Here is a 15,410-nt window from a genome sequence, read left to right on the forward strand (position 1 = left end):
TTTCAGGTCAGGACCCTTCTTCAAACCGATCAATCCATTTCCCTCCAAAATGTTGCCTGATTTGCTGAGTTCCTCCAGCATTGTTTTTTTACTCATGATTCCAGCAGCTGCAGTCTCTTTTGACTCCAAATTAAGGATGTATGTCAACTGAATTTACTGCTATGAATGAAAAAGTTGGTGCAAGTCCAAGTGTCTGCAGTTTATTGTGTAAACACCGACATTTCCATTTGATTCTGTTTGATGAATATTTTGATGACCCTTCCAACCAGCGAAAATGCATCCATTACTATTAGCATTTTCTATTCGGACAATTATCAACAAGCTAAGTTACTGATCTTTGAGAAGACCCTTTGCACCTCCATTCCCCCACAAAATTACAAACCTAAACTAAATGGTACATTGACCACAGTGGGATTTCATGTTTAGTCAATGTTCAGGAAGATCCAGATACCTACATACCAGTGGTGCAATAACAGATGTATTGGATCTGGCCAGTTGGTGAGGGGACTGATCACAGAGCCATCTGCATCAAGCAGATAGTGCTAAATGTTGAAATGCTGGTTCCCATCCACATGAAACCAGATTGCACAATGAAGCTGGCTTTTTTTCAGAGCTTTAAAGATTCAAGTGGGTTTCCTGTTTGTGGTGTTATGGCTGTGTGTTGAGAATCATGAAAGGATGGATGACTGACTGAGAAAGTTAAAAGGAAGAGAGCTGTTAAGTCCTCCCACAGATCCTGACAGTGCGTAGATCGAAGTTCCTGCCGTCAGACTGTAAGACATAATTGTACCCTAGATATCACATTCATCTGCCCTTCCAAGAATATGATGAGCATGTTTATGTGGCTTTAAGTAGTAAAAACGTGGAGTCACCATCTACCAAAATTTAAAAAAAAAACATTTCTTGAAAGTAATTTGACTATCCTGTGAACTCCAGATGTTTTTAGCAATAAGAAAGGAACTACCTCAATCTGGACCTTAGACGTTTTCTCTGTAAATCTGTGGGCGGCACAGTGGCACAGTGGTAGAGTTGCTGCCTAATAGCATGAGAAACCAGAGTTTGGTTGCTGTTTCTGCTGTACTATGCAGCTCCCTTTATGTGGCTATGTGGGCTTAGCCAGGTGCTTCGTTGTCCTCCCACACTCCAAAGAATTACAGGTTACTATTTCCCTGGTCATGAACATTTACAGTATACATGAAGAAAGTACTTTGGCTCATCTAGGTCATTCTTGCTTCAAAAGTAACAGATCTATCAACTGAACATTCAGATATTTCAAAATTAATACCAATCCCATTCATGTGAAGTTCTGTTCCTATACTGGATTAAACAAAAACATAGTACTGCACAGGAACAGGCCATTTGGTTCACAATATCCATGCCTAACATAATAAAATAAATCTCCTCTGCCTGCACTTGATCTATATCCTCCATTCCCTACATATCCACCTGCCTAACCAAAAGCCTTTTAAGTGCCACTATTGTATTAGCCTCCACCACCACCCCTGGCAATGCATACCAGGCACCCACCACTCTGTGTAAACAACTTGCCCTGCACATCTCCCTGAAACTTTCCCCCTCTCAGCTTAAAGCTGAGTCTTTAGACTCCTGTAGTCTTTGACATTTTCATGCTAGGAAAAGGGTTTTGATTGTTTACCCTATCTATGCCTCATGAATTCTACGATTTGTTAAATAAAGGCACAGCAAATGCCAAAGAAAAACTTGCATTTGAAATTACTATGCAGCTCCCTTTATATGAAACTGGTGGACTGGAGCTGTACGGCCACACAGAAGCAAAACATTTGCCCTACACCTCTTGCATCTTCCCCATAAGACAAATTTAATAAAATGCATTAACTGAACAAATAAAGTAGTTGGGTGCATAGTCGACAGACAAGCATTGAGCATCCATTGCAGAGGAGGTTGGAGAGGATAATGACTATTGGGGAAGATGGTGGAAAGTAATCCCAATTCAACTGATTATATCACTGAGTATAAAAGAAAAAACACTGAAATATTCCAGAAATCGATCCAAAGGGATGAAATATTTTGGCTGTGTACAGTTGCGGTGAGTAATTCTGTAGCTGTTCTTTTTACTCATTTCTGATGGTTCCATAAATAATTGTCCCTAACTTACTGACTGAAGATGAATATCTCTATCCAGGTGTCAGAGCTAAGGCCTCAGGTGTTGAGGGCGTGCAGTGCCACCAGCTCTCCCTCCAGGGGTAATCCACAACGTCTACGCTTGGAAACCGTACACATTGATATCATCTTCTACACCAGGTCCACAAGAAAACAACAGTAATCATTTATGGGAAAACCTTGTCAATAAAGTGCATTCTCTTCACAGCAACCAGCAGCCCTACCTTGCATCCTTCACAGGCACTGACTCCATAATGATAGCCTGATGACTTGTCCTGACAGACAAAGCAAGGTTTGTACACTCGTGGGGGTGGAATTGGCGATGGTGGACTTGGTACAATCTCTTCAGAACTGGTACTCTGTGTTTCAATTGCTGAAAAATAAAACACAATATATGTATACATGGTGAACAGGAAACATGCTTTAGCTAATCAGACAATTATTTTCCTCAAGATCCTTTTCCTTTTAATGTGGAAATATCATATTAAGAGATAGAGGAACAGGATAATCATTCTCACAAGATTAATTAGGCAAAATGCCAGGATTCAATGATTTAATGTATAGTTTTGCTATTCTACAATGGTGGAACAGCTCCTTTGGCAACTCCTTGAGTGCATTCCAAGAAAATTGCTCTGTATTCTGTATGTTCCAATACGGTGAACCTGAATTAGTTTCTGAGGCCGTTTGATCATATTCCTTTATCAAACCCCAGCATTCATCACATTGTAAGCCCGACAGTTAGTCAGTAAACCCACTGCAGCTGAGCCACTACTTGATCTTCAAACATAGAAAATGAATCCAATGGCATTTTTATATTTAATAGGTAGAATTCAGTTGTTATACGATACGATAAAACTTTATTCATCCCCAGGGAGAAATTGGTCTGCCGACAGTCACAACACACAAGGTACACAAAAACTTGAAATTAAAAGAGAAAACAAAAACAAAAAGTCAAGCGACTGTTGACTGGCTGCCGTGTGTACAGCGATTTCACCAGAACAAATGAACAAACAAACAAACAAAAACACATCCCCTGGGCAGAGGATTCTAAACTAGAGTGCTCTCCCCCTCCCCCATGCCGGTCCCCCTTTGTTCTCCCACAGTCCCTAATGGCGGTCCCCCACTGCAGGTCCCCATTGTCTTCCCCTCATGCTCATCGTCCGCGAGGCACCACCACCACCGAGGCTGCTGCTGCCGTTGAGGCCCCTGATGCCGCAGCCGCTTCGTCTCCCGCTGCTGTCGCTGAGACTCCCATCGCCGCCACCGCTGAGGCTCCTTCCGCCCCGACAGGCCTTGCCACCCGACTTCACCACAGTCGCCTGGGAGGCCAGTGGGGCGAGTCGGGCCTACGGGGGCATGTTCTGGTCTTCGGTTGTCGTTCCAGTCAGCGGCAGCGTGGTTGTTCGGTGGGAGGATCTGGCCCGCGCGGCTCCCCTGGACACTCCCGCTGTGCGCGCGACCCCGGGACACTTACTCGTATTATTATTCTGTTGAAGAGTATTCCAGTCTATGTCACCTAATATTCTAATTATTTTCCCTAACCACACATTCCGGAGAAGGAAGAGATCATCACATATTCCAACTGTAATTGTTTTCATTGGACTCTCTTCTCAGTGTCCTAAGAGAGCTGAATAAAATATGTGAACTTTATCTTCTCTAGACCTTTAATTAAATTTACAGTGAACCACCCAAATCTGCAAAGTTCTTTGCAGCCAGAATGAGCAACTTAGTCCACTGTACTGGCTGTACTATCACCGGCTTGCTATTAGAGGTTGGCAGCGATCTCAGACTCCATACCCAGTGACATGGAAACCATACACAATTACACTTGGATGCTGCATATTTGAAATGCTGCAATTATTGGTTTGGTTAAAGATTTCAAGTTGTCAATGAAAAGGAATTGATTGGCTAGGCAAAGTTGCACACAATCCATTCACCTCTCCCACCAATGTGTTAAATTCAGTTGTGATAGATATGGCAGATGACAGTCAGATTACTCTGCAAATATATTTATGTTTTCAGCTGGCGTTACTACAAGTCAGTGTGCAGCACACACCAACTTACAATTTAGCAGTAAATGGTGTTATACAATGCTCTCCATAATGTTTGGGACAAAGACCCATCATTTATTTATTTGCCTCTGTACTCCACAATTTGAGATTTCTATTAGAAAAAAATCGCGTGTCGTTAAAGTGCATATTGTCAGATTTTAATAAAGGCCATTTTTATACATTTTGGTTTCATCATGTAGAACAGGGGTCGGCAACCTTGTTCTGCAGAGGGGCCGGGACACATGGCTGTGAGTGGATGACGGGCCATATCTATCATGTGTACACATGGATCCCGCCCCAGTTGGCAGGCATCGATTCACGTGTTCACATAGATCCCGCCCCTTCGAGGACGCCACTCGGAGCACTGGCCCTTAGTTACGGGCGCTCACGAACATGGCGCACCTACGGACCATTGCCTTGGCTCTGTCCTGAAGGTGGTGGTTCAAATATTCATACTCAGTCGTCCCCGGCCTATTGGCAACCCTGATCCCGACAGTGTGTTTAAGAAAGAACTACAGATGCTGGAAAAATCGAAGTTAAACAAAAAAGCTGGAGAAACTCAGCGGGTGAGGCAGCATCTATGGAGCGAAGGAATAGGTCAAGACCCTTCTTCAGACTGATCTCAGAGCAACGTCAGCCGTCTCGACCCAAATCGTCGACCCATTCCATTACTCCATTGATGCTGCCTCACCCGCTGAATTTCTCCAGCTTTTTTGTCTCCCTCCGATCCAGACAGTGAAGCCCAGACACAGAAGGTGCGCGGCCATGCCGGAGGCTTTGCGCAGGATGCGGTACAGCCAGAGCTTGGCGCTCCTTCACAGCTTGGCGCTGCTCGGCAGTTCGGCGCTGCTTGGAACTCCGCCATTGCGCATGCGTCCTTGAGTCACCAAGTGTGGGCGCCGCGGCCTCTGGAGATACTGGAGATGAAGGAAGTCGGCGGGCCGGATAAACACGGGAATAAATATACACCTGCGGGCCAGATGATTTCGGGTTACGGGCCTAATTCGGCCCGGGGGCCGAAGGTTGCCGACCCCTGATGCAGAAATTACAGCAGTGTTTATACATAGTCCCCCCATTTCAGGGCACCATCTTCTGCGGACAGTGGTCATTGACAATCCATACCTGACTCCTGAAGAGTGTTTCTGATCTGTCGAACAGGTGTTTGGGGATTTTTCTTTATTATAGAGAGAATTCTTCTGTCATCAACTGTGGATGTCTTCCTTTGCCTGCCAGTCCCTTTGTGATTGGTAAGCTCACCAGTCCTCTCTTTCTTCTTAATGATGTTCCAAACTGTTGATTTTGGTAAGCCTAAGGCTTGGCTGATGTCTCTAACAGTCTTATTCTTTTCTCAGTCTCACAATGGCTTATTTGACTTTCATTAGCACAACTTTGGTTCTCATGTTGATAAACAGCAATAAAAGTTTCTAAATGTGATGGAAAGACTGGAGGAAAGACTAGGTGCTGCGAGCTCTCTTATACCTGCATTATGGAGGCATTTAACACACCTGAGCAATTATAAACACCTGTGAAGCCATGTGTCCCAAATATTATGGTGCCCTGAAATGGGAGTACAATGTATAAACACAGCTGTAATTTCTACATGGTGAAACCAAAATGTATAAAAATACCCTTTAATAAAATCTCACAATGTGCACTTTAACCACATGTGATTTTCTTCTATTACAAATCTCAAATTGTGGAGTACAGAGGGAAATAAATAAATGATGTGTCTTTGCCCCAAACATTATGGAGGATTATCATAATGGCTGATGTGGAAAATTCAAAGTTGGTGCAGACAGTTAAAGGTAAGTTGGAAAATACATTATCGTATTACTATTATAGTAATGCATTAGTACTCAATTTTTGGTGTACCAGTACTAGGCATGGTTGACTCTCTGCATTGGCTCTAAACGAGAAAAATATTCTGCTGTCCAATTCTGTTTTGCTTCCAATATTACTAACATAATTAGGGTTTCAATAAAATCATATGTGATTAGTCACAGATAAATATGAATGTTAAAAGTGCAGATGATAAATAAAGATCGGTACCATAACGGCATAATGTGTTTTAACATGGAGTAAAGATAGTTTAAATAAAACATAAAATAATTTGTGTGAAATAGGTCACTGATAAAAATAATGTTATTACATTTTACTTTTGATACTCTAGTTCAAATAATTAAATAAAACTGTATTGGCAGCTTATATCACATTTTAGAAATCACAGGTGGATTGTACAGACATATATGTCTCCTGTCGACCATATTTCAATGCATTTACTTTCATTTAAAAGTAATGACATTTAGAAAATATAATTAAAAGGAATGAATGGGCATTGGAGAATAGATTACATGGATAGTGCTGGATCTACAAGGTACTTGAATGATTTGAAATTTGATGGTAATGTAGTTTTACTAGCAAGAAACTTACAACATCCAACCGGTAATTTCAACCACATTTCAAAAGTCTATTGGATTATACATCAAAAGCGGGACAGGAACTAAGAAATGTGGTGTACCACCTAATCTCATTGCTTAATTCATTGGTCAGTTGTCAGTACTCAATCTAGATTTATCCAGTTAGACCTGCACAGTTGCAGAAAGAGGGAAGTGGATGGATTTTCTTTAAGTTTTTGTTGAGCTTTATTGCTGCAATATGGGAGAATAAAGATGGAAAATCAATAGCATGAACAAGAGGATAGTTGACATGATTGAGTCGTAGGAAGGTCAAATGTAGTTACAGACAAAACTGACTGATCAGCGTGACCTGGCAGCCCAGTCACTAGATCTAGTTTTGGCTTGATACAGTGGGGAAAAGTGGAATTAACAATTTGAATTAACAATGAATCAACAGCAATAAAGGATTACAAACATTATGTGACCTATTGTTGAATTAGATGATATAAAAACAAATGAAATGGTAATATCGTTTACACCAAGATAGGGTCCTGACACATTTCTACCTATAACAGACTGAAACCGAATTGCAGAATGGTTGCAACATGGTGGGAAGTCGATCAGCTGAAGTCCATACTGATTCTATGTAAGAGCAATTCAGCATGTTCCATTGCTTTGCTCTCTCCCCAGAGCTCTGCAAATTCTTTCCTTTCAGACAAAATGCTGTAATGTATCTACCTCCAGTTACAACCCCATGGTACAGCATGGAAATTTGCCCCTCAGCTCAACTCATCCATGCCGATTAAGATGTCTGTCAACATTAATTCCAATTGGAAGGGGATCCGACTGAGGTATCAAAAATTGTATGGATATTTACAGCAGAATAGAGAAAAGCTATTTCTATTAAAGGAGAGGTTCAAAAATTAAATCATAGAATGAAGGTGATTGACCAAAAAACACAAGGCAAGGAATTTTTTATTTTTACATTAGCAATTGTTAAAGATTGGGATGTATCCCAATCCTTAACAATTCCTCTTGTAAAAATAAAAAAAACCTTGTGTTTTTTGGTCAATCATCTTCATTCTATGACTTAATGACCAATCACCTTCATTCTATGACTTAATTTTGGAACCTCTCCTTTAATAGAAATAGCTTTTCTCTATTTCTGCTGTAAATATCCATACCATTTTCGATACTTCTGTCGGATCCCCTTTCAAATTGAATTAATGTTGACAGACATCTTAATCGGCATGGATGAGTTGAGCTGAAGGGCAAATTTCCATGCTGTACAACTCAATAAATCTAAAATAAACTAGAGGTCACAATTCTAAAAGGGACACAAATTGTAAAATGACAACAGATTCTCAAGTTTATCTACATAACTGAAGTCCCTCATCTTTGCAATTGTTTTGTTTTAAATGTTTTCTGCACCATCTCCAAAGCCTTCACACCTTCCCTAGGATGTGGCATCCAGAAATGGCACAATACTACAGTTGTGGTTTCATAATGATTCATAAATTACTTGCACTTGTATGCCATGCCTTTATTTATAAACCTATGATCTGTCTGCTTTTTTTTAATTCTTTATCTACTCGCCCTCCTATTTTCAACAAACGGCATTCGGTTTTGGTTTATTATTGTCACGTTTACCGAGGTACATAAAAAAGCTTTATTTTTTCATGCTATCATATCAGACCATGTAATACTATACACAAATACAATCAAGCCAAACTCAAATAAATTAGGTAGAGCAAAGGGGAAGGTACAGAATACAGAATGTAGTTTCCAGCACTGCAGTGCACCTATTCTATTGACAAAGTTCAATGTCCGCAATGGGGTAGAGGTGAATTGGACAGTATCCAAGCTTATGGAAGGACCGTTCAAAGCCAGATAATAGAGGGCAAGAAGCTGTTCCCGAGTCTGGTGGTGCATGCTTTCAAGCTTCTATATCTTCTCCCTGATGGGAGTGGGAAGAAGGAATGACCAGGGTGTGACAAGCTTTGAGTTATGTTGGCTGCTTTCCCGAGGCAGCATGAAATGCAGATGGTGTCAATGGTGGGGAGTCTGGTCTGTATGATTGACAGGGCTACATTCATAACTCTTGCAATTGCTTGCAGTCTTGGACAGATCTGTTCCTAAACCAAGCTGTGATGCAACGTAACAGTATGTTTTCTATGGAGCATCTATAGAAGTTTGTAAGTCATTGGAGACGTGCCAAATTTGCTCAGTCTCCTGAGAATGTAGAGGCTCCTGAGGATATGGTCTGCTTCATTGGCCGCTTCAATGTGGTTGGTCCATGACGGATCATTGGTGACATTAACGCCAAGGAACTTGTTGGTCAGAAAGACAAGAATCCAGTGGCATACGGGGGGGGGGACTGATTCCTAGCTCCAGGAATTTGGAGACGAGTTTGGATGGGAATATGGTATTGAAGGCAGAGCCACAGTTGATAAAGAGGAGTCTAACATAAGTGTCCTTGCTGTCTTGGTGTTCCAGAGATGCGTTTAGAACCAGGAAGATGGCATCTACTGTGGACATGTTGTGACAGTAAGCAGGCTGCAATGGATCAATATCTGTCTTGGAGGCTGGAGTTAATGTGCGCCATCACCAGTCTCTCATAGATGATGGACGTCAGAGCCACTGCATGGTACAGTAAGCCCTCATTATAACGGACCATGTAGGGGGGGATTACCATTTTGTCTGCAATAACTGAGTAAGGAGGTCTAAATATTAACTAGTTTAACTCAAGGCCGGGGGGTGAAGAAGGCATTGGGATGATTAAATCAGGAGGAATTCACAGGCTGGCGAGGCTCAGAGCCCCCGGCCCCAAATGTGGTGCACCAGGGACAGTCCCGGTACACGCGCCACTTTCATGCTGCTCGCTATCCCGGCTCCCACAATCAGAAACACGCCACTTGGCGCCTGCTCACTGGGTAACTTGGTGGCAGTGGGGGACGGTGTGATGGGAGCCCCGCACCGTGACCGAGGCACGCATTGCCAAGGCGACGCAGGTGTAGTGGCACACACTGTGTCTGCATCCAACACTCCGAGACCTTCCTATGTTGCAGCTGCTGCAGAACCATGCCCAATGCAACGCACTTCAAGACTGTTTTACTGTTTACTCTCTTTCTATCTCTCTCTCTCCTCACTGCTGCCTTTCCACCTCCCAACACTCCACTGCACGTCACCCACCAACTACCACCACGAGCGGACGTCTTAAAAAAGTCTTTAATAACTAGGGTGGACTGTACTCATTAAGGAGCATTATCTTACTTTCCTTTAGCACCCGAATAATAGTGGTCTTTCACCGATCCAGCATGAAAACAGGTCCTTCAGCATAATTCATCTGCGCCGACCAAGATCCAATTTGCTAGTGTTTGGTCCATATCTCTCTACATCTTTCCTGTCCAAGTAGCTGTCTAAAACTGTCTAAATTTTTAATGTTATTTTATGCCTTTTTAAAATACAATACAAAAAAATAGTATAAACACTCAAGAAGTCGGGCAGCAATGGTGCAAAAAGAAACAAAGCTAACATCTCAGGTAATCAGAATGAAGAAAGACAGAAAATAAGTATGTTTTCAATTGCAGAGAAGGTGTGGGAAGGGTGGACAGGACAAAGGTAGTATCTCTAGTTTATGTTCCCTCTGTTCATTCTTACTACCAAACTATAATCTTTCACCTTTCTCAGCATTAGATTTCAGCATCACGCTTAGGATCATGCTGGAGTACCAGACGTTGCTAATGTTACACCATCAACCAATCCATCAACCTGTCTATATGAACTTGAATTTTATTACTCTCGTCCTCACAGTTCACACACCTCCAGATTTTGTATCAAAATTGCACATTTGGAAATTGTGCCCAATTCTGCCTAATATTCAGAGCATTTCCTACAGTTTTTCCCATTTCTCAGTGGCACAGCTGGTAGAGCCGCCACTTCACAGTGCCAGAGACCCAGGTTCAGCCCTGACCACTGTCTGGTGGAGTTTGCACGTTCTCCCTCTGATCTCATGGGTTTTCTCCGGGTGCTCCTGTTTCTTCCCACATCCCCAAGATGTGTGGGTTTTTAGGTTAATTGGCCACTGTAAATTGTCACTAATAGGGAATGGATGCAAAAGTGGGATAAATTAAAGCTAATGTGTAGGGGTGATCAATGGTCGAAATGGACTCAGTGGGCAGAAGGGCCTGTTTCCATGCTGTATCTCTAAATTAAACTTAAACTAAACTCGGCTTTCATGTGTAACATTAATCTATCAACTATATAAATTAATTAACAGCTTACCACCATGGCAACCACAGCCTCACACTATCAGAGATATTCCCTCTATCCAATCCAACCACCTCACTGCTCCCTCTGCTATTAAAAGTAAACTTATTTTCTTGCTCTCCAAGTTCTAATGGGGTCTTCAACCAGAAACAATAATTCAAGCATTATTCTTTTTATCACTGCTGCATAACCCGCTGAGAGTTTCCAACATTTTCCATTGTTTTATTCTTTCACTTTCAAGAGTGTTTTATTGTAATTTGCAACAAAATGGAACACAAAAATTATTTTTTACAGCAGCGACGCAGGTTTGTAAACAGTACTTAATAGATAATATAATGGTCAAACAAAAAAAGTTCAATTAAAAAAACCCAATATAGTGCAAAACAAAACAACGCCCAAAGTCCCTAGTGCAACCAAAGCAGTTAGTAATTTGGAGATTAGTTGGAGTTCGCAGTGTTCAATAACCTGGTGTTTATTGGGAAGAAGCTGTTCCTGAACTTGGACTTTATAGTTTTCAGACTCCTATCTCTTCTACCCGACGGCAAGAGTGAAATGGGGGCGTGGCCACGGTAGTATGGATCCTTGATGCTGGCTGCCTTTTAGCGACAGCGTCTCCTATAGATCCCTTCAATGGTGGGGAGGTCAGTGCCCATGATGGACCACTACTGCTACTGTCAATGTACTGTATCCTAGCCAATTTTGCATCCATGATACTGCAGACTCTTTCATTCCAAGGCCTTCAAACTTGATATCAAACCAATGACATGGCACCTTATAATATTCCTTTGGAAATATATATCTATCATGTCAACTACATTTCCCTCGTCAATCCTTCATCAAAAAATGTTGTGAAGATAATTGGACATGATTCGTCTTTAACAGATCAGTGCTGGCTTTCACCAATCAGCCTTCGTTTGTCCAAAGGATGGCTAATTCTGTCCATCATTATTATTTTGAGATTTTTCCAACCTGCAAGATCAAAATGATTGTCTTGAAGTAAGGGTATAATGTCAATGCTCATTATTGAATGCATGTGTGATGTTTGCTGTATCTAGTCCTTTGGCACCATTCATGAGTCTATTAATGCTTGGATGATTATGGTCAGGGATTCTGCATTTCCACCTTTACCTCCCTCAGGAATCAAGTATGCATTCCATTTGGACCAAGTGATGTACTTGATGGTCTTTATTGTGCTTCCTTTTTTTAATGCTCATTCAGAATGCCAACTATATCTACCTTTGCCGAGATTTCAGGAGCATCTTTTTGCTTTTTGAAGAATGGTGTTAGATATTAATTTAGCATTTCAGACATGCTGTCTAGCGCCATGAGTAAAATGACGTTGGCCTATAATCATAGACCTTATTCTTGTAAAACTGACAGATTCTAATAGTTACCAGATCCAAATACATTAACACTGTGAGAAATTTAACCAGATATTAACAGAGATACAACCTAGATGAAAATAACATTTCCAAAGGATTTGATCCGACTAAACTTTACTTGCCCATCTGGTGCTTCTTGCCTCTCTACATGCACACATGTATTCCAAGTGTCTCAATAGAGTTTTTATCATTGATCTCAAATACAACCCATGTAATGGGATGAAAGGCTTCGACCGCTGACTAAAGTATTCTTATGCTTCTCATTTTCATAACATGAAAATTATCTTCAAATTGGTACATTTTGTTCTAAGAGAGGTGCGGGAATTGAAAAAATTGCAGTGGTATGCTATTGCGAAATTAGATCAGCCCTGATCTAATTCAATAATGGGTGGGGCTTGCTTATTCCTGTTCCAATGCTACCATACACCTTGTCGCAATCACATGACCAGCATTGGCACCCCCCCCCTCCCCCTTCATTTGTGCTTTGAGGTTACATTAGCTTTATGTAGTGCCACTGAGATTTCCTTGTTTATGTTTGCATAAGTGCAGTAGCATGTTGCACCTAGTTAGTCTCTAAGTATAGGTTCGAGAGCTTGAGTACTTGCAGAACCAATATACAGGACAGAATGAATGCAGTCATACTGTTAAGGGACACTATATTTGGAATGCTTATTGACTAGTTCCTCACAGAAGCTAAGGGAGCAATTCTCTGGCAATAAGCCATCTATCTGGTCACTCAGATGTAGCTGTTTGCTACATTTAATGTTAAAGCAATTTTCATGTTAACTTTATAAAAATGGTTTGTGTTATTTTGAACAAAAGTTATAGTAGAGTAAAGGAATCTTCCCTATTTGACAAATAAGAGATTCTCTCTGGATCTGGTCGTGTTGCGCAGTGGTGCAGCGGTAGAGTTGCTGCCTTACACCGTCAGAGACCCGGGTTCCATCCTGACTATGGATGCTGTCTGTACATTGTATGTTTTCCCTGTGACTGTGTGGATTTTCTCTGGAGGCTCTGGTTACCTTCCATGCTCCAAAGATGTAGAGGTTTGTAGGTTAATTGGCTTCTGTAAATTGTAAATTGTTCCTAGCCTGGGATGTAGGATAGTGCGATTATACGTGGTGATCGTTGACCGGCGTGGACTTGGTGGACCGAAGGGTCTGTTTCAATGCTGTGGCGCTAAATCTACATTTTAAAGTTTGCCATTAACAAAGGAACCTCGCCTATCCATGTTCTCCAGAGATGCTGCCTAACCCACTGAGTTACTCCAGCACTTTGTGTCTTTTATTGTAAACCAGCATATGTAGTTCCTTGTGTCAACAATGAAACAATGGAAATTGCTCCATTTAGTACTGACATCCTTCACTTCAATATCTAATTCATTGTCTTAAAACGATTTGACCTAATATAACCATAATGAGAATTCCCCTGTACAACAATCACAGAACAGTTTATACAAACACAAACAATATTCTGACATGTTCACAGATTACAGAAAGTTTATATGCCACTGCTTGGTTCAATATTCAGAAAATGTTTAAATTTCCACACTAGGATTTATTTTATTCTTCCTGAAGTGGTTTGTATCAACTTAAAATGTTAGTTTAAGCATGCACTTTTAAAAAGCTTGGTGGAAGTAGATTCAATAATATTATTCAAATAGAGTTTTCAAAATACACTTGAAAGGAAAATAAAACAGTTTTTTTTAACTCACGGGGTAGCAAACATAGAATAACAGATTAATTAGTATGTAATTATGATTATAGATATCACAAGTTTTACAGATTCTATAAATTATGGATTTGTAAATCCTAATAAGACCTTAGTTATTGGACCCCATAAAGTAGACATAACGACTTTTTTTAGGGAACATATTGTTTATTTATACATAATGCAATCTGGCTTAAATTAGTACAAATATTTGTTTATTTTACGGGAAGCCAATTATGAGATGATATTAAAGAGTGAGGACCGCAGACTTGATTAGCAAAACTATTAGATTTGAGAGAGCTGGGCATAAGCTAAGGCGAATAGTTTCCTGTTTTCCATCCAGCCTTACAGTTGATTAATTAATAATAATAATAATAATAATAATAATAAATGTTATTATTATTGCACAGAGGTGCAACGAGATTTGGTATGCAGCTTCCATCCGATGTCATAATTTAATCAACTAAAAATTTAGATACCCAGAGAAACATGATTTATAAAAAAAACAGTAAAACAGTATAAAGTGTAAATATGTCTGTGCCGGGTCGATGTGCGACGTGACCATCCGAGGGAGACAGTTCATTGGGGGGTGGGGGGCACTCAGCAGGGCCGGTTCAGAACAGCTATTGCTCTGGGGATGAAGCTGTTCCTGAGTCTGGAGGTGCGGCCGTGGAAGGCCTTGTAACGTTTGCGGGAAGGTACAAGTTCGAACAGACTATTACAAGGGTGTGAGGAGTCTTTGTGGATGCTGACGGCCTTCCTGAGGCACCGTGTATAGTAGATGCCCTCCAAGGCTGGTAGCTGTGTCCCAATGATCCTCTGTGCTCTGTGGATGACGCGCTGAAGAGCTCTCCTCTCCGCCTCCGTGCAGCTGAGATACCACACAGAGATGCCATACGTTAATATGCTCTCTGTGGTGCAGCGGTAGAAGATTGTCAGCAGCTGTTGGGGCAGACCAGTCTTTTTCAGTGTTCTCAGGAAGAACAGTTGTTGCTGTGCCTTCTTGACCAGCGCAGCGGTGTTGGTGGACCATGTGAGGTCCTCTGAAATGCATGTGCCCTGAAACCTAAAGCTGGACACTCTCTCCACACTGTCCCCGTTGATAGAGATTGGAGCGTATTCTCCATTATGGGACCTCCTGAAGTTGATAATCAGCTCCTTGGTCTTAGAGGTGTTTAGGGACAGGTTGTTGTCTGAGCACCAGTCCGCCAGGTTCTGCACCTCCGCTCTGTAGTGTGTTTCATCACCGTTGGTGATCAGCCAGATCACCGTTGTGTCGTCTGCAAACTTGACAATGGTGTTGATGTCGAATGCAGGAACACAGTTGTGTCTGAAGAGGGAGTAGAGCATGGGGCTCAGTACACAGCCCTGTGGTGTGCTGGTACTCAGGGTGATAGTGGAGGACAGGTGCGGGCCCAGTCTCACTGCCTGCGGTCGCTCTGTCAGGAAGTTCAGGATCCAGT

The 15,410-nt window shown here is 41.6% G+C and overlaps 1 protein-coding gene across 1 annotated transcript in view; it reads right to left on the reverse strand.

Moving 5' to 3' along the window:
* Positions 1-15,410, reverse strand: part of LOC129712275 (retinoic acid receptor beta-like) — a 424,460-nt gene that overhangs the window by 153,340 nt on the left and 255,710 nt on the right. Inside the window, 1 exon segment of the mRNA XM_055660575.1 lies at positions 2,364-2,512. Within this exon segment, the coding sequence (XP_055516550.1) occupies positions 2,364-2,512 (149 nt within the window).

The sequence above is a fragment of the Leucoraja erinacea genome, chromosome 2 (genome assembly GCF_028641065.1).
Source record: "Leucoraja erinacea ecotype New England chromosome 2, Leri_hhj_1, whole genome shotgun sequence".
Classification (NCBI taxonomy): Eukaryota; Metazoa; Chordata; class Chondrichthyes; order Rajiformes; family Rajidae; genus Leucoraja; species Leucoraja erinaceus.